General features: G+C 45.3%; 1 protein-coding gene and 1 non-coding gene across 3 annotated transcripts in view; one reads left to right on the top strand and one right to left on the bottom strand.

The window, feature by feature from the left end:
- Positions 1-2,916: 2,916 nt before the first annotated feature.
- Positions 2,917-2,989, bottom strand: Trnar-acg. The gene has a single exon. It is a non-coding gene; the product is annotated as a tRNA-Arg (tRNA).
- A 526-nt stretch (positions 2,990-3,515) lies between these two features.
- The window catches only part of Sacm1l (SAC1 like phosphatidylinositide phosphatase), a 34,479-nt gene continuing 15,331 nt past the window's right edge, over positions 3,516-22,663 (top strand). The window contains exons 1-9 of one of the 2 annotated variants that reach the window (XM_048334898.1): positions 3,516-3,683; positions 12,550-12,647; positions 14,223-14,297; positions 16,659-16,786; positions 17,203-17,352; positions 18,290-18,349; positions 19,974-20,007; positions 20,669-20,770; positions 21,570-21,655. In XM_048334898.1, coding sequence (XP_048190855.1) covers positions 3,652-3,683; positions 12,550-12,647; positions 14,223-14,297; positions 16,659-16,786; positions 17,203-17,352; positions 18,290-18,349; positions 19,974-20,007; positions 20,669-20,770; positions 21,570-21,655 — 765 coding nt within the window. In that variant the 5' untranslated portion in view covers positions 3,516-3,651. Of the gene's footprint in view, positions 3,684-12,549; positions 12,648-14,222; positions 14,298-16,658; positions 16,787-17,202; positions 17,353-18,289; positions 18,350-19,973; positions 20,008-20,668; positions 20,771-21,569; positions 21,656-22,663 lie in introns of those variants that run through there. The other variant, XM_048334899.1, reaches the window with a different exon arrangement.

The raw sequence follows: 22,663 nt of genomic DNA, 5'->3' as shown, positions 1-22,663 counted from the left end.
GCATTGTCTTTTAAAATCCTTTTTTTTTTGTTATTCTATTAGAACCTTCTGGTCAGAGGTTGCTTCCTCAGCTCCCTATAAACTGCACCCATGCGTGGTCGAGTCTGGGTCCCTTCTTGTCTTTCCACCAGCTTTGGCAAGGCTGGTGGGAACACAGCCCGTCTATCTATTGTCCTCGACACCCTTGGCACGCTGGCACCCAGCCAAATGCCTGGGTTCCACCAGGAACCTTTGCAGAGTGAGTTCTGAGGAAGTATGGTCCTGTGACTCATCTTCCAAATGCTATTTTTAAAGTGGTCTTGATGGGAGGTGATTCCAATGTGCCTGCCGATACATTTTATAATGCTGAAAATGAACAATAAAGGAATTTCCTAGGTTTCCCAAAGATCCAAGCTGTGGATTTCCCCTGAAGATCTTTCATCCCCCGGAATGGGTACAACTTGAGAAAAGGGTCAAATGACTCTGGTTTCTTTCCATCTCAAGCCCTTGCCCCAAAGCTGGATATTCATTTATCTGGGGTTTTAAACATTCTGTAAATTCTTAGCTAACTAGAACTGTAATGGAGATGTATTTATGGACACGTAGGGAGAAGAACATTGGGGCTTGGTGTTTGGTTTTTGGTCCTTGTTCTGCCCACGTTGGCATTGAACCAGGATCCTTGTATCTCAGCCTCCTAAGGAGCTAGGATTATAGACAAAGCCACCAGCTCCTGGTCACGTTAAATTTTAAAAAAGGTAAAGGATAAACTGGGAAAAAGATGGTCATCTGTTTTATGGGTTTGGTAGTGTCTGACAGTAAAAGAGTTCATGTCTTTAATATATTAAAAAGTCAAGGGGCTGGGAATGTGGCCTAGTGGCAAAGTGCTTGCCTTGTATACATGAAGCCCTAGGTTCGATTCCTCAGCACCACATATATAAAAAAAGCCAGAAGTGGCGCTGTGGCTCAAGAGGTAGAGTGCTAGCCTTGAGCAAAAGAAGCTCAGAGATGGTGCCCAGGCCCTGAGTTCAAGCCTCAAAGCTGGCAAAAAAAAAAAAAAAGTCAAATTTCCCAGGTGCCGCCGCCTGTGACTTACGCCTGTCATCCTAGCTATTCAGGAGACTGAGATCTGAGGATCAGGGTTCAAAGCCAACCTTGGCAGGAAAATCTGTGAGACTCATCTCCAGTTAACCACCAGGGAGCTGTAGCTCAAAGTGGTAGAGCACTAGCTTTGAAGAAAAGAGCTCAGGAGCAGCACCCAGGTCCTTGAGTTCAAGCCTCACCACCACCAAAAAAGTTTCAGACTAATTTGGCTACTCAGGTGGCTGAGATTTGAGGATTGTAGTTTGAAGCCTGCCTGGGTAGCAGAATTCCTTTTTTTTTTTTTTTTTTTGGCCACTCCCGTGGCTTGAACTCAGGGACTGGGCGCTGTCCCTGAGCTTCTTTTTGCTCAAGGCTGGCACTCTACCACCTGAGCCACAGCACCACTTCCAGCTTTTTTCTGTGTATGTGATATGGAAGAATTGAACCCAGAGCTTCATGCATGCTAGGCGAGCAACTCTACCACTAGGCCACAGCCCCCCTCCCCCCTAAATTTTAATTTTTATTGTCATTATAAAGGTGTTGTATAGAGGGGGTTACAGTTACATAAATCAGGTAATGAGCGCCTTTCTTTTGGGACAGTGTCTCCCTTTCCCTTGCCACTCTGTCCGTTAATTATTAAGTGGTTGTACAATGTGGTTTCAATCCAACCTGTCCGTTTACCAGTAAAGGGCTTCCGTGAGCCAGGTCCCCTAGTGAGGCCCTGGTGACTCACCCCTGTAATCGCAGCTACTCAGGAGTGACGCACACCTGTCATCCTAGCAGCTGAGATCTGAGGATTGTGAGTTCAAAGCCAGCCTAGGCAGGGAAGGCTATGCCGCTCTCCTCTCCCAACCAACTACTCACAAAAACCAACCAGCTACAGAAGTGAGGCTGCGGCTCACGCGGTGGAGCCCTAACCTTGAGCACAAGGACGGTGCGCAGGACCAGCAGAATTAAAAAAAAAACACAAAAAAACAAGCCCCCCCCCCCCAATAATTTTCTGTAGCTTATGGATTCCGTTTGGTTCTCTCCAGGGGGTGGGGGTGGAGGGGGAGGATGACATCTTGGGGGGGGGGTAATGGCAGCTCCCCGGGTGAGGGGGGGGGGTGGTTAACAGTGTCCTGAGCTCTAGTCTTTGGGCCTTAGGCTTAATTTTATTTTTTTAATTATTACAAAGGTGGCAGTTGCCTAAGCCAGGTAAGGGGGGCTCCGTCCTCCTGGCACAACGTCCCCACCCACCCCTGGCCTTGGACCCTTTTAACTCTGGTTTTCCCTTCTCATCCTCCGTTCCCCCGCCCCCCCCCGAGGGTCTAACTCCTGCTTTTGGGGGGGGGGTGCGGTGGGTGGGTGGGGGGCGGGCGGGGCGGGTGAGGTTTGGGGGGTGGGGAGGGAAACCCGGGGCCGCGGGTTCCCAAGGCTGTGGGGCCGCCACCCCACCCCATCCAACCCCACCCCCGGGCCGCCGCGGCCCCAGGGCCCCGGACACTCGCACGTCGGGGGTGGGGGGGTGGGGGGGGTCGGGGGGTGGGAAGGCGGGGGCGAGTAAAAAAAAAAAAAAAAGCCACTGCGTCATCAGAAAGGTAACTCCGGCCCCACGCACCTCCCTTTCCTTTCACCCCGAGGAGGGTGGGGTGCGGCTCCCTACACCGTACCCCCCACCCCTTCTCCGTGTTACCGAAGACCCTTAGCAAAGTCCTGGCAAAGGGCGTCCCCCGGGTCCGACGAAAAGCCTTCGTATCTATGATTTTTGCTCTGACTTCAACGTCAAGAAACGGGGAGAAGCACATCACGCGTGGAACCACCACCATCGGAGAAGACGCGGAAGGGGAAAAAAAAAAAAAAAAGAATCGCACCGACCGAGCCAGCCAGGAGTCGAACCTAGAATCTTCTGATCCGTAGTCAGACGCGTTATCCATTGCGCCACTGGCCCGAGTGCTGCCTGGCGTCTTACCGCGACGGCTGATCACCTCTTACGCAGTTTCAACAGGCTTCCGGACACCAGCGTCCTTCCATTCCTGCCCCGGGCCGTCCCGGGCTGGCGCCGACACAGCTCCCCGAAGCTCCGCCTTCTCTCCGCCCCCGCAGGCGCGCTCCCAACCAATCCGCGGCGGCGGCGTCATGACGTCCTTCGGCACGCGCCCACATTCTCCGTCTGCCCTGTGTCCCGCCCACCACCACCTCGCCCATGAGCTCTCCACCAATGGGCGGCGGTGTCGTCATGACGTCCTCCGACACGTCGCCCCAGCCTCGAGCGCGTTCCGCTACCTCCGCCCCCAGCCCCGCCCCGCCCCGACGCGACGCGACGTCAGACGCCACCTCCCACGTTCACGTTCGGCTCACGCGCCGCACTAGTTTGTCCCTTGCGGCTCTCGGTTTCCCCCCCCCTTCTCCCCGCCCCTTTCCTGTCAGGGACGGGCGGGGGGGGAGGGGAAGGGAAGGAGTCGAATCCGGGTGTTAAGAGTCGCAGCCTGTGGCCGCCGCCGCTGCGCTTCGGTGGTGACCGGTGGCGGCTGTACAGCCGAGGTGGCGTCGCGGGGAGGGGCGGGCGGAGCGAAAGAGGAAGGAAGGTAGTGGTGGTTGGTGGTACCAAGAATGGCGGCGACGGCCTACGAGCGGCTGAAGCTGTGAGTCCCCGCAAAGCCGCCCTTCGGTTGACCAGAAAAGGGTCTGAGGGGTGGCGGGGGCGGGTGTGGGGGGGGGGCGGTGGAGCGGAGCCGCAGGCTTCTCCTGGAAAGTTCTGGAAGCTTTGGCCGCGGGACCGGCGCGGGGTTGGGGGGGCGGCGGGGGCTCGCGTGTGGGAAGCGCGCCCAACCCACCCAGCCAGCCAGCCAGCCAGCCCGGCGGCCCGAGGCCGGGGGCCCTTCGGTCTCCACGGGCCGCGGGGCGCGGTGGTCTCGCGGGTTTTCCTCAAATCTCGTCCGCTCCGGGCTGCTGGGGGAACCGAGGCCGCGGGGCCGCCCCTCCCCCGTTCGGTTCTCTCGGAGGTGAAGATTAAATTTGCCTAACTGACTTGGCAGAGCAAAAAGGAGTGGTTTTGTTCCTTTTTCCTTTTATTTTAAAAAAAACATTAGGCCAATAGAAGCACTTGGGATGATTGTCTGGGCGTGGACGTCTGTAGGGTGGCGGGGGGGAGATATAAACTAATAGTTATCCAAAAAAAATTATAGTCACTTTGTGTGTGTTGTGTGCCCGCTGGTCCTAGAACTTGAACTCAGGGCCTGGCTTCTTTCTGTGTGCTGGTCCTGGGCTTTGAACTCAGGGCCTGGTTTCTTTCTGTGTGCTGGTCCTGGAACTTGAACTCAGGGCCTGGCTTCTTTCTGTGTGCTGATCCTGGAACTTGAACTCAGGGCCTGGTTTCTTTCTGTGTGCTGGTCCTGGAACTTGAACTCAGGGCCTGGCTTCTTTCTGTGTGCTGGTCCTGGAACTTGAACTTCCGGACCAGGGCGCTGCCCCTGAGTTTTTTGTTGTTTTTTTTTTCTCTCTCTCTCTCAAGTCTAGTACTTTGGTGGTTTATTGGAGAAGAGTCTCACAGACTTTTCCTGCCTGGGATGGGCTTCCAACCATAATAATCCTCAGAGCTCAGCTAGGACTAGGATATAGCTAGGACTAAGATGTCAGGCAGGAGCTGCTACTGGTTCCTGGCTTGGGAATGTCTTTGGCAGCAGAAGCAAATGCTAATTTCTTTCTTTTTTTTTTTTTTTTTTCCTTTTCTTGGTGCCCTTTCTGGGGCTTGAACTCAGGGCCTGGGCCCAGGACCTGAGATGCTTTTGCTCGAGGTTAGCTCTCTACTGTGCCACTTCCAGCTTTTGCCGTGTCTGTGGTGCTGAGGAATCCAACCCAGGGCTTTCATGTATGCTAGGCAAGCACTCTGCCACTAAGCCACCTTCCCAGCCCAAATGTAATTTTTTGAGGTGCTTATCCATCTCTTTGCATAAGTTGAAAAACCTCCTGCTATTTAGGTGTAGGTATCACATTACTTTTGCAGGGAGGGCACTGCGAACATAAAAATGTGGTTTGGGCACTTTTGTGACCCAGAAAGTCATGCTCACTAATAAGCTTCTAGAAGGTTCATAGTAAAGTTTAGGGTGCAAAATTGCAAAATTAGGATGGGGGACATCTATTACACTTTTGTCCTGGACTTGAACTCAGAATTTCGGGGCTGTCAGCTTTTTCCACTGGAAGCTATCACTCTACCACTCAAGCTCCAACCCCACTGCCAGCTTTTCTTTCTTTTCTTCCCCCCCCCTCTCTTTCTCTTTCTTTTTTGTGCCAGTTCTGGGGCTTGAACTCAGGGCCTAGGTGCTGTCCTTGACCTTTTTTTTTCTCAAGTCTCTATCACTTAAGCCACAACTCCACTTCTGGTTTTTTGATAGCTAATGGACATACAAATCCCAGGCTGGCTTCAGGCTGTGACCCTCAGATCTCAGCCTCTTGAGTAGCTCAGGTACAGATGTGAGACACCAGTATCCAGCTCACATCTAGCTTTTTGCTTGGTTAGTTGGAGATAAGAGTCTCACAGACTTTTGAATTGTGATCCTCAGATCTCAAGCTTCCTGAGTAGCTAGGAGCACAGGGCACTAGCTACCTGCACCTGACTCTCAACTTCTTGAATAGCTAGAATTACAGAGAGGAGTCTGCCCCTACCCTACTTTTGCCATATATTTTGGAGAAAATATGATTATTTTCAGCACTGTTCATCCCCTTTGTTACTTCTTTGTCCTGGTTGTCCTTGAAAGCCTCACCTGCCCACTGTCACATTTTCTTTTCCCACCTTTTCTAATTCTCTCCCAGCTTTCTTTTGCAAAGTGATCAATCATCTTGTGGTCAAGAGAGGTGCAGCAAATGTCTTTGAGTAGGCTACTGGCTGGACCAGTGTCTGAGAACTTTGCTGGTGAATTAGGTTATTGTTCACCTGATATACACGGTTTAATCTGATCCTATACCAAGTCTCAAATGTGTTTAAGTAATGTGGAACCGTGGGGTGATTCCACTCAGCATTAGGTTACAGGATGAACTTGAATTGTCCTGAAACAAACATTGAATAAAATAAAGAACTTTGAATTATGAAGATTTTTTTCTTTTTGCCATTCTTGGGGCTTGAACTCAGGGCCTGGGCACTGTCCCTGAGCTTCTTTTCTCAAGGCTAGAACTCTTATCACTTGAGCCACAGCACCACTTCTGGCTTTTTCCATGATGTATTTGATATGGAGGGCAGACCCAGGTCTTCATGCATGCTAGGCAAGCACTCTACCACTAAGCCACATTCCCAGTCCACAGTGCAAAACAAATATACCTACAGTATTCATAAAAGATAAAGGATATTTGTCCTTAGGTGAGAATGAAACTTTCTTCTACACGCACACACACACACACACACACACACACACACACACACACACACCTGCCCCATAACCCCCCAAAAATAGTAAGACAGATGTGAGTTATAATCTGTTTTTATTTCTTTTTTTTTTACCCTGTGTTGAAGTTAATTTTGTTGGTTGTGGGATTAAAATTCAGAGCCTGGGCATTGTACCTGACCTCTCTTTTTGCTCAAGGCTAACTAACGTTCTACCATCTTGAGCCACAGCTCCACTTCCAGTTTTCTGGTGGCTTATTGGAGGTAAGAGTCTCTCAGACTTTTCTGCCTTATCTGGCTTTGAGCTTCGACCCTCAGATCTCAGCTTCCTGAGTTGCTAGGATGACAGGCGTGAGCCACTGGTGCCTGTAAAATGATCTAATAGCTACGTGTAATTTGTGTCAGAGCGCAGTCCGGAGGCCCTGTTTCCAATGCTCTATGAGGTCATGGGTTGGTCTGTATTGTTGGCCATTATTGCAGACAGTCACAGAGCCTCACTTGGTCACATAGGGTACAGAGCGCAGCCATGGCTGAGCTGACCTTGGAACACTGCAGGCCCAGAGTTCAGTGCTATTTCCCTTACACTGCATTACTCAAGCTACCTATTGTGTCTTATCAGATTGCAATCCCCCTTTGGCCCACAGACACGAACAGGTATCCATTTGCCGCTCTGAATATCCTATGCTATGATTCTGGTTTGCCTTTGAGATCTTTTTTTTGTAAGCATGGATGATGTCAGAGGATAATACTTTGAGGAAATAGAGGAACTGGCGCTGTGGCTCAAGTGGCAGAGTGCTAGCCTTGAGCAAAAAGAAGCCAGGGACAGTGCTCAAGCCCTGAGTCCATGCCCCAAGTCTGGCAACAAAAACAAAAAACAAATAGAGAGTGGTAAAGGGGGTGAGATTGATTGGAATGGATTGTAAAGCTATGTGGAAATGTAACAATGAAATTCTCCCCTAATGGTTTAAAAAAAAAAAACCAAAAACCAAAAAACAACAGGGGCTGGGGATATGGCCTAGTGGCAAGAGTGCTTGACTTGTATACATGAGGCCCTGGGTTCAATTCCCCAGCACCACATATACAGAAAACGGCCAGAAGTGGCTCTGTGGCTCAAGTGGCAGAGTGCTAGCCTTGAGCGGGAAGAAGCCAGGGACAGTGCTCAGGCCCTGAGTTCAAGCCCCAGGACTGGCCAAAAAACAAACAAAAAAATACAAACAAAAACAGCAGGGGCTGGGGATATGGCCTAGTGGCAAGAGAGCTTGCCTCCTATACATGAGGTCCTGGGTTCAATTCCCCAGCACCACATATACAGAAAACGGCCAGAAATGGCGCTGTGGCTCAAGTGGCAGAGTGCTAGCCTTGAGCAAAAGGAAGCCAGGGACAGTGCCCAGGCCCTGAGTCCAAGGCCCAGGACTGGCAAAAAAAACCCACAAAACAGCAGAAACCAGAAATGGAGCTGTGACTCAAAGTGGCAGAGCACTAGCCTTGAGCAAAAGAACTCAGGAACAGTGCCCAGGTCCTGAGTTCAAGCCCCACCACCACCAACAACAAAATCAAGCAAACTAGTTTAAATAGCAAGAAATTATTTTGCTGTGATATATGTTCCATAATATGTCAACAGAAACTAGAACTCTGAGTCAATGTTGCATCCTCTTGTTTGAACTTGGCGGTATTCTTGTCAGGTTGATTGTTAATTGGGCTTTGATCATTTTACCAGATAGTTGATACAGGAACAGAGTCCTTCTTGTAATCCAATATTACTTTGAACCATACAGATCTGTATCAGTAGTATAGGTAATAACCAACTCATCTTGGATATAATCTCCTTATCTTCTGAAATCTGTAAAGCAAGTTATATGATTTTTTTTTAACTTGTCCTGGGGCTTGAACTCTAGGCCTGAGCACTATCCCTGAGCCGCTTTTGCTCAAGCCGAGCACTCTACCACTTGACCTAAAGCCCTACTTCTGGCCTTTTTGAGTAGTTCATTGGAGCTAATAGTCTCATAGAGTTTCCTGCCCGGGATGGCTTGGAACTGTGATCCTCAGATCTCAGCCTCCTGAGCAGTGCCCGGCTGGATTTATTGTTTTGTTTTTGTTTTCTGGCAGTACTAAGGTTTGAACTCAGGGCTTCATGCTTGCTAGGCAAGTGCTCTGCCCCTTGACTCATGTTTCTCGTCTTTTTTCCTTTCCTTCGAGCCAGTTTCATTTCTCCTTTTCCATATCCTTTTCAGATATGGTATTGTGCTTTTTGCTTGAGCTGGCTTTGGTCCATGGTCCTCCTACCTACCCCTCCCACGTAGACTGTAAGAGGCACGTGCCACCATGCCCAACGTGTTCTTTAGGATAAGAGTCTCATTAACTTTTTTCTGCTTGGACTGGCATCAAGCCATATCCTCCTATCATGAGTTTTATGTATTTGTTAACTGAGAGTAAAGTATGAAATGTTGGCTGGTTAAGTAACGCTGTAAAATTTTCTTAGCATAGAACACTCTTTCTCTCCAACTTCATTTTTTTTGGGGGGGTGGGCAGGGGAAATAATACTATAGTGCTAGAATTTGAAGATAAGAAAAGTTACATACTTCATTAAAATGATTTGAAGCTGTACACAGTGGCTCATGCTTATAATCCTAGCTACTCAGTAGGCTGATACCTGAGGATCATGGTTCCAAGCCAGCCTGGGCAGGAAAGTTCATGAAACTCTTATCTCCAATTAATTGCCCCCAAAAAAGCCAGAAATGGAGCTGTGTCTCAAGTGGTAGAACTCTAGTCCTGTGTAAAAAAAGGTCAGAGACAGTGCCTACAGTTTGAGTTCAAGCCTCAGAATTGGCACTAAAAGGGGATGGGAATGTGGCTTAGTGGTAGGGTGCTTGCCTAGCATACATGAAGACCTGGGTTCGATTCCTCAATACCACATATACAAAAAAAAAAAAAAAAAAGCCAGGAGTAGCACTATGGCTCAAAATGTAGAATGCTAGCCTTGAGCAAAAGAAGCTCAGGGACCTTGCCCCAGACCCTGAGTTCAAGCCCCAGGACTGGGGGAAAAAAAAAAAAAAAAGAACTTTTTTCCCCTTAGAAGCCTAAATATTTAAGTATCTAAAAATTCACTCTTTTTATATGATCCCTCCAGATCATATAAATCTTTTGGCCTTTTATCAAGGAAGCAAGTGAGAGGAGGACCTCTCTTTGCATCTAGAATGGGACTCTTTCTGTTTGTGGGTGTGCTCTGGCCAGGGATTAAGGCAAAAGTTATTCCCTTCTGTAGGGGATTTGATGACTATTCCAAATTATCAAAACAATGCAAATATATTACCTTATTGTCTGTGTAGGGCAAAAATCAAGTCAGGCTGCCCTGCACTTAGCGCCATTCTGTAGCTAGTATGTTATTCATTAATCCCAGTGATAATATTCCAACAGCATATTTGGAGGCTGGGGGCAAGCACCCAAACTCCGGCAGGTTGCTTTCTGAATCTGGTTCCTTGTGGGTGAATGGGGGTGGGAGGTGGTCATAAAGTACCTGTTTTCTTGCTGGCTTACAGCTTGGGGCCACCCTTAGATTCTAGAGGCCTCTCCTACCCTTGTACATAAGTTCCTATACCAGGAACCATATGAATGGCTTGTCAAAGCATGGCAGACTTCTCCGGGCTGAAATTCTCTCCTCCTTCCTCCTTTGCCACATCTGACTGAGTGCTGTTGTCTTCTGCTTTTCAGGCTCATGTGAGCATGTTAGGCCACACTGACCCTCTAGGCTTTTATTTTTTTAGTTTTCTTGGCGTTGTTGGTTGTGGGGATTGAACTCAGGACCAGGGCACTGTCCCTGAATTGTTTTGTTTTTGGAAGTTGTGGAGCTTGAATTTAGGGCCTGGTGCTGTCCCTGAGCTCTTTTGCTCAAGGATTAGCACTCTACCACCTTGAGCCACCACAGCTCTTCCAGTTGAGTAGTTAATCGAAGGTAAGAGTCTCATGGGGACTTTTCTGCCTGGTCTGGCTTCGAACTGCAATCCTCAGATCTCAGTCTCCTGTTACAGGTGTGTGCCACCAGTGCCTGAGCTCTTTTTGCTTAAGGCTAGGTAGGGCTCTACCACTTTGAGCCACATCACCAGTTTGGGCTTTTCTGGTGGTTCATTGGGGATAAGAGTCTAATGGACTTTGCTGCCTGTGCTGGCTTTGAACCACTATCCTTAGATCTCAGCCTCCTGAGAAGCTAAGATTACTGGCTTGAGACCAGTTAATTAGTAACCTTAATTGCACGTGCTAGGCAGTACTTAGATTAAGTAATCAAGAAATAGGATCTTTGGGGAAAAATTTTAGAGTTTTGTTTACTGAAGTGATTTTTGTAGTGAATCATTCCTTGCAATTTTTTCAGCACATTCTGAGGCTTAATTGTTCAGACTAATAGTTAGGCAAAGTAATGTTGCCAGAGAAGTAGCACAGTATAACATGTCTCATGTTGTCTTTTTTGTTTTTTTTTTGGGCCAGTCCTGGGCCTTGGACTCAGGGCCTGAGCACTGTCCCTGGCTTCTTCCCGCTCAAGGCTAGCACTCCGCCACTTGAGCCACAGCACCACTTCTGGCCGTTTTCTGTATATGTGGTGCTGGGGAATCGAACCTAGGGCCTCGTGTATCCGAGGCAGGCACTCTTGCCACTAGGCTATATCCCCAGCCCTCATGTTGTCTTTTTAAAGTTGATCCTTTGCCAGCATTTCTTGTACTAAAGGCCTTTTTCCCTGTTACTTCCCTTTTTCTTCCTGTAGACTCGTATTTTTACAAATAGATCGAGAAAGTTACTCATAATTTTTTTTTTTTTTTCTGTTTTGGTCATGGGGCTTGAACTCAGGCCCTGGGGCACCGTTCTTGACCTTTTTTTTTTTTTTTGCTCAAGTCTAGTGCTCTCCCACTTTGAGCCATAGCTCTACTTCTGGTTTTTGGATGGTTCATTGGTGTCTCATGGACTTTGTTACCCAGGCTGGGAGCCACCTACTCCCTCGCGGCTCCATCCACAGTTTGTAAGCACACTTTTGTTTTAATTATTCCAGAACACTCATCTTTGATAAGTCACAGGTCTGTTTTATATGTACTTGGTAATGGAGTTGGTATTTACCCTTAAGAAAAAACTCTGGTTTCTTATTTTAGAGTGTAGTATTTTCCCAGATATCTTCTTTTTTTTTAATATTCTGTCTTAAAGAGTATATTTCTTGTAACTATGCAGATTCATGTTGGTGGAAATTCTATCCAGACTTGTTGGAAGATAAATATTTTGGGTCATGAAGTATTAGGAAAGTTGGTATTAAGATGAAGACGATAAGTCTTTTAATTGTAATTCTAGGTCCAAATGTGAAGTCTTAGTGATTTTTACTTTTAAAAATATCATTGAAATAATTATGCCTAATTACACATACATAATAAAAGTATTGTCATACGGTTGGGATAGATAGGAATTAAAGCAGAGCTATCTAGTTAGTATGTTGTTTACTAATCTCAATTTTATGTTTAAACATCGTGTTTGAATTGGGATGTAATTTTTTTTTTCTGGTTCTGGGACTTGAACTCAGTGCCTCAGGCTCTCACTTACCAATGTTACTCTACCACATGAGCCATATCTCCATTCCGACGTTTTGCTGGTTAATTAGAGATGGTGTCTCTCAAACTGTTCTACCTGGGCTGGTTTGAAACTGAGATCCTCCTATCTAACCCTCCTGAATAGCTAGGATTACAGGCATGAGTCAGTCACTGGTCCTGGCAGAATTGGGATATAATTAGATTGCAATATCATTCAGTCAGAATTAAGTTGCTTATTGTCTCTGTGGCAAGGAAATCAACTTCTTTCTCTTTCTGTGGTGCGAGGGTTTGAACTCAGCCTGATGCTTGCTTGGGAGGTGCTTTGCCATCTGAGCTAACCTGCCGGCCTCGTTTTGGAGATAGGATCTCCTTAAGAACATGAGGTCCTGAGGTTAAGTCCCAATGGTGTGTGTACCTCCCCTGCTCCACGTAGCAGAACAGCAATAAGTTCATAGGGATAGCACCTTTAGTCTCATCTACTTAGAAGTAGGCAAAGAGTAAAGAACATCACGTAACAATCTGGATGTTGTTGTTGTAAGTCTTCCTTTGGTTTATTTTTATCTTTCCATTTCTTCTCAGGCATATTACACCTGAAAAGTTTTATGTGGAAGCTTGTGATGACGGGGCTGATGATGTGCTCACCATTGACCGAGTATCCACAGAGGTTACCCTGGCAGGTATTGTATCTCCAGACCGGGGGGCGGCAGAGGAAGAGTTCATATGTAAATTAAACCAGTATGTGAATCTCTTGAGCGCTTTACTATTTTAACTCTTACTGTCTCTTATTTTTGGGGGTTGATCGTGGGACTTGAACTCAGGGTCTGGGTACTGTCCCTGAGCTCTTAAGCTCAAGGCTAGTGTTCTTCCACTTTAAGCCACAGCACCACTTCCAGTTTTCTGGTGGTTAACTGGAGCTATCTCATGGACTTTTCTTCCCTGGGCTGGCTTTGAACCACGATCCTCAGATCTCAGCCTCCTGAGTAGCTAGGATGACAGGTGTGAGCCACCAGTGCCCAGCTACTTTCAGTTATTTTTTTACCTTCAGTGGCATTTTAAGTAGATGCAAATGTGCTGAAGGGCAAAAGTAGTTTGGATATAATATGGTGAAATAATTTCCCCAAAGTTAGAGATGGTAACAGGTGATAGACAGTTTTTCAGGTAGTGTTGTCTTACCATTAGCAATGCAGAAAGGAGGATTTTTTTCTCCTATGAAAAACTAATGCATATTCTAGCAATTACCACAATGTTGTTATTATACTTTAGTTTTTAAAATTTATAACTATCGTTGCTACATTGGAGTTTACCAGATAATCTCAGTGTATTCAGAATTTTCTCTCAGCTGTTCACTATTTAGAAAGTCCTTTTTTTTTTTTTTTTTAACCAGTCCTTGGGCTTGACCTCTGGGCCTGGGCACTCTCTTTGAGCTTCTTTTGCTCAAGGCTAGTGCTCTACCACTTGAGCCACAGTGCCACTTCTGGTTGTTTCTGAGTATTTTATTAGAGATAATAGTCTTACAGACTTTTCTGCTCTGGCTGGCTTCAAACTGTGTTCCTCAGATCTCAGCCTCCCAAGTAGCTAAGATTACAGGCATGAGTGACTGGCACCTGGCTAGCTACTTTTCTGACTTGTTCTTTCCCTTCATTCCCTGTATTTTTAGATGTAGATAGGCAATTTCTTCTTCTTTTTTTTTTTCCTGTTTGGTTTTGTTGGGGGTTTTTTGCATCCTATTTATTGACTTGTCAAAATCTCGTCTCAAATTGTTTCATTTACTCTCTAATTTTCTTCTTTTTTTTCTTCCTTCCTTCTTCCCTCTCTCCCTCCCTCCCTCCCACTCTCCTTCGCTTTTCTCTTTCCTTCTTTTTGTGCCGGTCTTGGAGCTTGAACTCATGGCCTGAGCACTGTCCCTGTGCTTTCTTTCTGCTCAAGGCTAGCATTCTACCATTGAACCATAGCTCCACTTCCAGCTTTTTGGTGGTTAATTGGAGATAAGAGTCTCTTAAGGGATACGTTCATAGTTTCTAGAGGATGAAACTTGAAATTAGCAATGACCCACAGTTTACTTGATGAGTCAACTAAAGCTTGTTTCTCTGACATCATGTTCTGTACCTCCTGAGTAGCTAGCAGCCTTTATATGTCATGCAGATATCTTTATATCCTGCCAAAATAGAGAAACATTAATGAAGAAGTATTGGCTACTTGCAATAAGTCAAATTAACTTAGTTGAAGTAATGTGCAATGTATTTTTTTTGTAGCCAGGAAAGATGTTCCTCCTTCAGCTGTCACAAGACCAATATTTGGTATACTGGGCACAATCCACCTGGTGGCAGGTAAGAGAAATTTAGCCAAGATAGCAAAGTAATTCCATTGACTAGACTATAAGAAGAAATATATACTTCATATTAGGTTTTTGGTAATAAACCTCAAAGTTAAATGTTTGTCATTTGTTTCTAAAGATAACATTCTCCAAATGGTTCATTTATCTCCCTGGAGTTCTGGTTTATTTATTTATTGTTATATTTTTGGTGGCAATGGAATTTGACCTAGGACCCTGTGCTTGCAAGGCAAGTACTCTACCACTTTGGCCATACCTGCCCAGTTCCTTTGTTTTAGTTTATTTTGCAGGTAGAGTCTTGGGCCTGTGGTCCTAGGACTATGGTCTTCCTAATTCTGCTTCCTCAGTAACTGGGATTATAGGTATTTGCCACCATGCTTGGCCCCTTGCAGTTCTGTTTTATGTTTGGGAGTACTGGATTTGGAACTCAAAGCCTTCTATTTGCTAGGCAAGCAGTCTACAGCTGAGTTATACATCCAGTCCTGAAGTTTTATTTTATTTTACTGGGGTTTGGACTCAAGGCCTAGGTGTTGTCCTTGAGCTCTTTTGCTGAAGGCTGATGCTCTCTCACTTGAGCACAGCTTCACTTCTACCTTTTGGTGGTTCATTGGAGATAAGAGGCTCATGGACTTTCCTGCCTGGACTAGCTTTGAACTGTGATCCTCAGATTTTAGCCTCCTGAGTAGCTGGGGTGTTAGACATGAGCTACCAGCACCCAGCTTGAAGTTCTATTTTGTAAGAAAGGTTTGGTATTTAGTTTTACTCCAAGTAGAGTTGAAATCTCTAGTCAGCTAGACATTTTAAAAAATTCTATGAATATTTAAATTATTTTCCTTTTAGAGTTATATTAGGGTTTTTAAACTCTATTACTTAGTCCAAGGCCACAGCACTTTTTATTTTTATGGTTTTGTTTTTTGTTTTTTTTTTTGCTGGTAATTCAGAACCTTGCACATGCTCAGCTTTCTTTGCTTGCTTGGCTGGCAATCTACTACTTGAATTGTGCTTGAGCCGAGGCTTCTCTGGTTATTTTGGTGGCAAGCACTTTTGCCACTAGGCCATATTCCCAGCCCTTGTCTGGTTATTTTGGAGGTGATGGAGTCCCAGAGACTTTTCTTCCTGGACTGGCTTTACATCATGATCCAAGTTTATTTATTTTGCCTCCTGTTTCTATTTGTTGGAGGAGGAGATAGCCAGGATCAAGACTAGTATATTGAATTGTGATGACTTGATTCCTAGCCTCTCATCCCTATAATACTGTATAACCTGTTACCGCATTGTACCAGCATGTTTATCTACACGTAGACGGATGTAAGGGACAGCAGCAGTGTACAGGTGGCGTTTCCCTGCAATAGTCAGAGCTCATCACTTGTAATTGCTTCAAGCTGCATGCTGGGAAATGATAAGCAGAGGTCTATGTGCCTCTTAGGGGTGGCAGGAGAAAGAATTATTGTTTCCTGACTGTTGAGATGGCTGGGTTTGGTTACCAGAAAGGTTTTACTTTTATAAACTTTTTTTTTTTTTTTGGCCAGTCCTGGGCCTTGGACTCAGGGCCTGAGCACTGTCCCTGGCTTCCTTTTGCTCAAGGTTAGCACTCTGCCACTTGAGCCACAGCGCCACTTCTGGCCGTTTTCTGTATATGTGGTGCTGGGGAATCGAACCCAGGGCCTCATGTGTACGAAGCAAGCTCTCTTGCCACTAGGCCATATCCCCAGCTCCTACTTTTATAAACTTTTTGAGGGAAAAAAATTGATAACTTCAGTAGGAGTTTTTCTAAATAATATATTGGTCTTTGTATTCATAAATCCTAAGATTGCTTTAGAAAATACCCTGCCCCCCCCCTTTTTTTGGCAGAGCTAAGGACCAAATTCAGGGCCTTGCACTTTCCAGACAAGTGCTCTTCCCTGATCTAAATGTCCAACCCCAGAAAATGACCCTTTTATCTGACTGACATACAGTTTCATTCTGCCAGCCATTAAAGTTTTATTTATTTACTTTTTGCCAGTCCTGGGGCTTGGACTCAGGGCTTGAGCACAGTTCCGGAGCTTCTTTTGCTCAAGGCTAGCCCTCTACCACTTGAGACACCACGCCATTTCTGGCTTTTTCTATTTTTGTGATGCTAGGGAATTGAACCCAGGGCTTCATGCATGCTAGGCAAGTACTCTACCACTAGGCCACATTCCCAGCCCCCATTAAAGTTTTAAAATAAGGACACTTTGGTTTTGGTGTGTGTATGTGTTATGGTGCTAGAGCCAGAAGCCAGGGCCTTGCACATGAGCAGTACAGGCTACCACTAAGTTTCCTCCTAGCTTCACTCTTGCATTTTTATATTTATACATGTTGCCTATGTTTTTTGCAGGTAATTATCTTATTGTCATTACCAAAAAGACTAAAGTAGGTGAATTTTTCAATCATGTAATATGGAAAGCAACAGATTTTGATATCCTTTCTTATAAGAAGACAATGTTGCACTTAACTGATATTCAGGTAAGATATGTTAATGAAGATAACATTAGTGTCTTTTTATTTGTTCTCTCTGTTACTGGGCTATCTGTTTCATTTGCCCAATGGGGATATTTATACTAACCAAGCAGGATTGTGAAGATTAAAGAGAATCTGTAAGGTGTCTCCACACAGTGGGTTACAACCTCAGGTGTTGCCTGAACTACATGTTTAAACAGCAAAAGCTGTGAAGGGACCACAGAGTGGAAGTCCTAGGCCTCATCCTGCTCTTGGTGTATAATAATATCCCGGGCTGTTTGTGGAGCATGGGGGTGGGGGAGGGGGGATAAGAAGCACCCCAGAGTCATTTTATGGGGCTGGACTTTTGTTCTTTTCTCATGTTGACAGGTTTCCTTTTTAACCTTGAAATAGACTGATCTCTTTTTCTCTCTCATTTACAGTTGCAAGACAATAAAACTTTCCTAGCAATGTTAAATCATGTCTTGAGTATGGATGGATTTTACTTTTCAACAACATATGATTTGACCCATACTCTGCAGCGGCTCTCCAACACTAGTCCAGAGTTCCAAGAGATGAGTCTGTTGGAAAGGGTAAGTTTGATCTTCAGTTATTTTTAGTTTTTAAGGAACAGGACATGTCTTTTTCACCTATGAGAATTTGTGCTGATTTTGGCCTGCCTGCCTGCCTGCCTGCCTGCCTTTCCTCCTTCTTTCCTCCCTTTCAGGGTGTCTGTGTTAGCCAAGTTGCTGTACTCTACCTCTGAGCTTCACTTTTTGCACTATTTTGATTTTTTGTATTCTTGCCTTATAGAATTATGTTTCAGATATTTGCCACAATTCCAAATTGAGGACCTTAGACTACGTACATACATAGCCAAGTGAGAATCATTGGTGTAGACGTTCAGAAGTCTAGTTGAAACACTCATGTAACTGAGTGTAGAGATTTCACACCTATAGTCCTAGCATTCGGGAGGCAAGAGGATCTTGAGTTTCTGCTGTTTAGGGATGTTCCTCTGTATTTGCAATAGAACATCACAGTGGCAGGAAGGGAGGTAAGCGAGTTAGCTAGGACTGCCAGATCCCAGCCCCAGTAAGCAGGCAAGGATTTGGTTCCTGGTTAACAGACACTGAAGAATTTGGAGCTCACAGGAGGGAGGACTCCTGCAGCCCTGAGGGGGCCAGTATGGGAGTCATTGCCAGGACTGGAGGCCAGGGAGCTGGCTGGGAGTTTGCCAGCAGTTCTGGGAGTAGAATTGTAGGACAAAGCATGTGCTGTGAAGGAGACTTAGTATTTAGCGATTGCCTAATAGAAGAGGGAGAACGACCCGGAAGGACTCCCAGGTTTCTGACTGGCTTGAGGTAGAGACAGAAATGGTGGAGTTGAGGGAGCAGAATGTGTTCTGCTTAGGGCACGTCAAAGAAACCTGCTTGTAACTCCCATATAGAAGCATTGGTAGATGTGATTTTTCTTTCTGGGGACACTCAATGTGGCTAGAAATATTTTACTAAGTTTTAAAATTTTTCTCAGGCAGATCAGCGGTTTGTGTGGAATGGACATCTTCTTAGGGAGCTGTCTGCTCAGCCGGAGGTAATATACCCTAACTCAAGTCTGCTTAATTACCAGAGGTTGGGTAATTCTGACTTAACTGTGATGTATATATTTTGATCAGGTCTACCTTCTCATATTACTCTAGCTCATATTATTCTATCATGACAAGTTTCCTGTTGTTCTAATAACCAGACAAAAGATTAAATATCTATTTTGATTCATGGTTTTCCAGGTTTGAGCCCACTGTTTGCTGGCTCTCCTGTATTTGGGCCTGTCATGGGGCAGACCAGCAAGTTTGGGAGCACATAGTAGAGCAGACTGCCCTCCTTACGGCGAGCAAGAGGGGGCTGGGGCCATTGTTAGTTTGTTATGGACTCCCCAATATAGGGGCCAAGCTGGGAGTATGGCCTAGTGGTAGAGTGCTTGCCTCGTATACATGAAGCCCTGGGTTTGATTCCTCAGCACCACATATGTAGAAAAAAGCTGGAAGTGGCGCTGTGGCTCAAGTGTTAGCGTGCTAGCCTTGAGCAAAAAGCCAGAGACGGTGCCCAGGCCCTGAGTTCAAGCCCCAGGACTGGCAAAAAACAAACCCATCAATATAGAGGCCAATATCCCCTTCCATGCCTGGCCCCTAATTACCTTTCACTAGACACCCCATAAAAGTCTCAGCCATTTCCAAATTGCTTCCAAGGCTCATCACTTAAGTCTTTAACCATGGCTTTTGAAGGACATTTAAGATTTGAACCGTAACATCTACAGAAGCCTTCATGAAGAATTGAGGGGCTGGTACTATGTCTGCACATGGCTTTCTTGGGAAATGTGACTGCCCCCAAAACCCAGGACAGACATACCCGGGTGCCACCAGCCTCTGTCCTTTGTTTACATAAATGGGGCACAAGAGGCCGGCCCAGCTGGAAAGACACATGTGTGCGCTTGCTCTCGTGCGCGCCCATGGGTGTGTGCATAGCTTTCAGGGAAATAGATCTGTGTATTTGTGTGGGGTTTTTATGTTTGTTTGTTTTTGCCAGTCCTGGGGCTTGAACTCAGGCCTGGGCTTTCCCTGAGCCTCTTTGTGCTCAAGGCTAGCACCCAACCACTTGAGCCACCGTGGCACTCTGGCTTTTCCTGTTTATGTGATACTGAGGAATCAAACCCAGCGCTTCCTGCATGCTAGGCAAGCGTTCTACCACCAAGCCACTTTCCCAGCCTAGACTTTTCTTTAAAATGACAAATTATAGCTGGGCACCAGTGAGTCACGCCTTCAAGCCTAGCTATTCAGAGAGGCTGAGATTTGAGGATCATGGTATCATGGTTCAAAGCCAGCCTGGGCAGAAAAGCCTATGAGATTCATTTCCAATTAACTACCAAAAGGCTGTAAATGGAGTTGTGGCAGTGGTAGAGTGCCAGCCTTGAGCAAAACAGCTCAGAACAGCATCCAGGTCCCAAGTTTAAACCCCAGAACAGGCACAAAGGAAGAGGAAGAGAGAGAGAGAGACACACACACACACACACATACAAGTTATATATGCATGTACTACCTAGTTACGTGTGTGTATTACCTCCCTGAGTGTAAACAAACCTTATACAGTGCTTCTGGTTTTATTTACTGATTTATTTTTAAGGTATGCTCGTTCTTCAAACTGCGCTGTTACCTTCATTTCAGGTCCATCGCTTTGCTCTTCCAGTGTTACACGGCTGTATCCTTATATGATGGTACTGTAGTTCTTAGCCGCCTTTATTTATTTTCATTTTATTATGAGGCAGATGTAGAAACAGTCACAAACCTGTCATGGAAAGAGCATTTCAGGATTAGTAGAAATAACTTCAGGAAATTAAACTTGGGGGACGTAAAATGTTAGCATACTAATTAAAAACAACCATTAAAAAAAGATAAACTCTCCAGATGGAATTACTATCTCTGTTAAGCATTTTCAGACTGGTGATTTAAAGAATATGACTTCATGTGCTACGTTTTGCTTTTGTTTGTTGTTAGGTTGTAACCATGAGATAGATAAAAGTAGTGAGAACCTAATTTTTTTTTTTTTTTTTTTTGCCAGTCCTGGGGTTTGAACTCAGGGCCTAGGCACTGTCCCTGGCTTCTTTTTGCTCAAGGCTAGCACTCTGCCACTTGAGCCACAGCGCCACTTCTGGCTTTTTCTATATATGTGGTGCTGATGAATCGAACCTAGGGCTTCATATATGCGAGGCAAGTACCTTACCACTAGGCCATATTCTCAGCCCCGTTATCCTTTACTCTCTTAAGGACAATTCATTCTTAACTAGAATAAGTAGATTCAAATTGAATCTAAAGGTAGTACGTATATTTCTACATGTTATATTTTTCTTAACATAATGAAGTTATTACTATGCACTCATGTTCTATTAATGGAAAATACTTTGATTGGATTCTCATCTCCAGGAGGAGTTGTTTCAGAGCTGGTGTGCGCTATTATGTAAGAGGTAAGATTAATTTTTGTCAGTTTTTCAAAAGTGGGTCATGTCTGTCACTAATGTTTGCCTTGGAATGTCATAGGGTACACAATTAACCTTTTGTACCTTGTGTTATTATTTGATAGCATGACCAATTATATCCTGCCTTATTATCATAATTAGATAGGCCTTCTATGCTTTATTCCAGCTACTATAATTACTTAGCAAATGTTCATGTAACATTATAGACTGATTATTTTTGCCAGTCCTTGGGCTTGGACTCAGGGCCTGGGCACTGTTCCTGAGCTTCTTTTTGCTCAAAGTTAGCACTCTACCATTTGAGCCACAGTGCCACTTCCAGCTTTTTCTGTATATGTGGTGCTGAGGAATCAAACCCAGGGCTTCATACATGCTAGGCAAACACTCTACCACTAAGCCACATTTCCAGCCCTAGAATGATTCTTAATTGTTCTGAGAGGAGTTAAGGTGTTTGTTGGATGCTTGAAAGTACAGCTGAACTCAGTGCAGTTTTTAGTAACTAAAACGCATATCAGAAAGTATATTTTTTTCTCTTTTGTTTTTGTTTTTGCCAGTCCTGGGACTTGCACTCAGGGCCTGAGCACTGTCCCTGGCTTCTTTTTGCTCAAGGCTAGCACTCTACCACTTGAGCCACAGCGCCACTTCTGGCTTTTTCTGTATATGTGGTGCTGAGGAATCGAACCCAGGGCTTCATGTATACAAGGCAAGCCCTCTGCCACTAGGCCATGTTCCCAGCCCCAGTATGTTTCTTATATACTATAATTAACTCATATATTTTTTTCCAACTTAGGAATTGATTCTGAAGGCCATGCAGCTAACTTTGTAGAAACAGAGCAAATTGTGCATTACAATGGTAGCAAGGCTTCATTTGTACAGGTAAAGTTCATGTTTCTATATAGTAACCAGGTAGTCTTTTCTGCTTATTAGTCATGTTGAGATTTTCCTCCCATCCCTTCCATTCCTCTTCTTTCTTAGGTCTTTGTCTCCAATGTAGAAAAAATTTACCCCATAAAAGGGTGTTTGTTAATCTGGCACCCGCCAGACAGTGCCAGTATGTAAATTAAATCTCTACCAGTGGGTAAATTAAATCCCTGAAGGAGAGATATTAGGGAAGGAGATACCAAAGTTATAGAAATCTAGCCCCACACTTCTCTGTTTAACCCCGCGTTACCTGGGGCAATGATGCTGGCACAAGCTGATGGTTTATGGTTGGCTTTCCCTCTTTCTTTCTTTCTTTTTTTTTTTGCCAGTCCTGGGCCTTGGACTCAGGGACTGAGCACTGTCCCTGGCTTCTTTTTGCTCAAGGCTAGCACTCTGCCACTTGAGCCACAGCGCCCCCTCTGGCCGTTTTCCGTATACGTGGTGCTGGGGAATCGAACCTAGGGCTTCATATATGGGAGGCAAGCTCTCTTGCCACTAGGCCATATCCCCAGCCCCAGCTTTCCCTCTTTCTACTGAAGGCCTGGGCACTGTCCCTGAGCTTTTGTGCGCAAGGCTAGTGCTCTGCCACTGAGCCACAGTGCTACTTCCCCCTCTGTGTACTTGAGTGTGAGCCTCCCTATGGAGTTGATCCCTACCTTCCCTGAAGTATTATGTGTGCATAGGCACACATTCATAAACATCCTCCGTTGAGAATGAATAAGGCAGTTTTCCACCAAATTATATAGTAGATATAACTTGTTAACTTTCTCATGGGATTTCTTTCAGAATTTAGGGGCATTATCTACACGCATATAAAGTTAGGAGGAAGATTTGTCTTGTGGGCATATTTCTGTAAAATCTGAACTTTAAGTGTGTCCCCGAGTTCTTCAGCTCAGGGCTAGCACTCTACCAGTTGAGCCACAGTGCCACTTCCAGTTTTCTGGTGGTTCATTAGAGATAAGA

The sequence above is a fragment of the Perognathus longimembris genome, chromosome 26 (assembly GCF_023159225.1).
Source record: "Perognathus longimembris pacificus isolate PPM17 chromosome 26, ASM2315922v1, whole genome shotgun sequence".
Lineage (NCBI taxonomy): Eukaryota > Metazoa > Chordata > Mammalia > Rodentia > Heteromyidae > Perognathus > Perognathus longimembris.
Note: the sequence above shows the minus strand (reverse complement) of the source record. Positions and strands in the feature narration are given on the sequence as shown.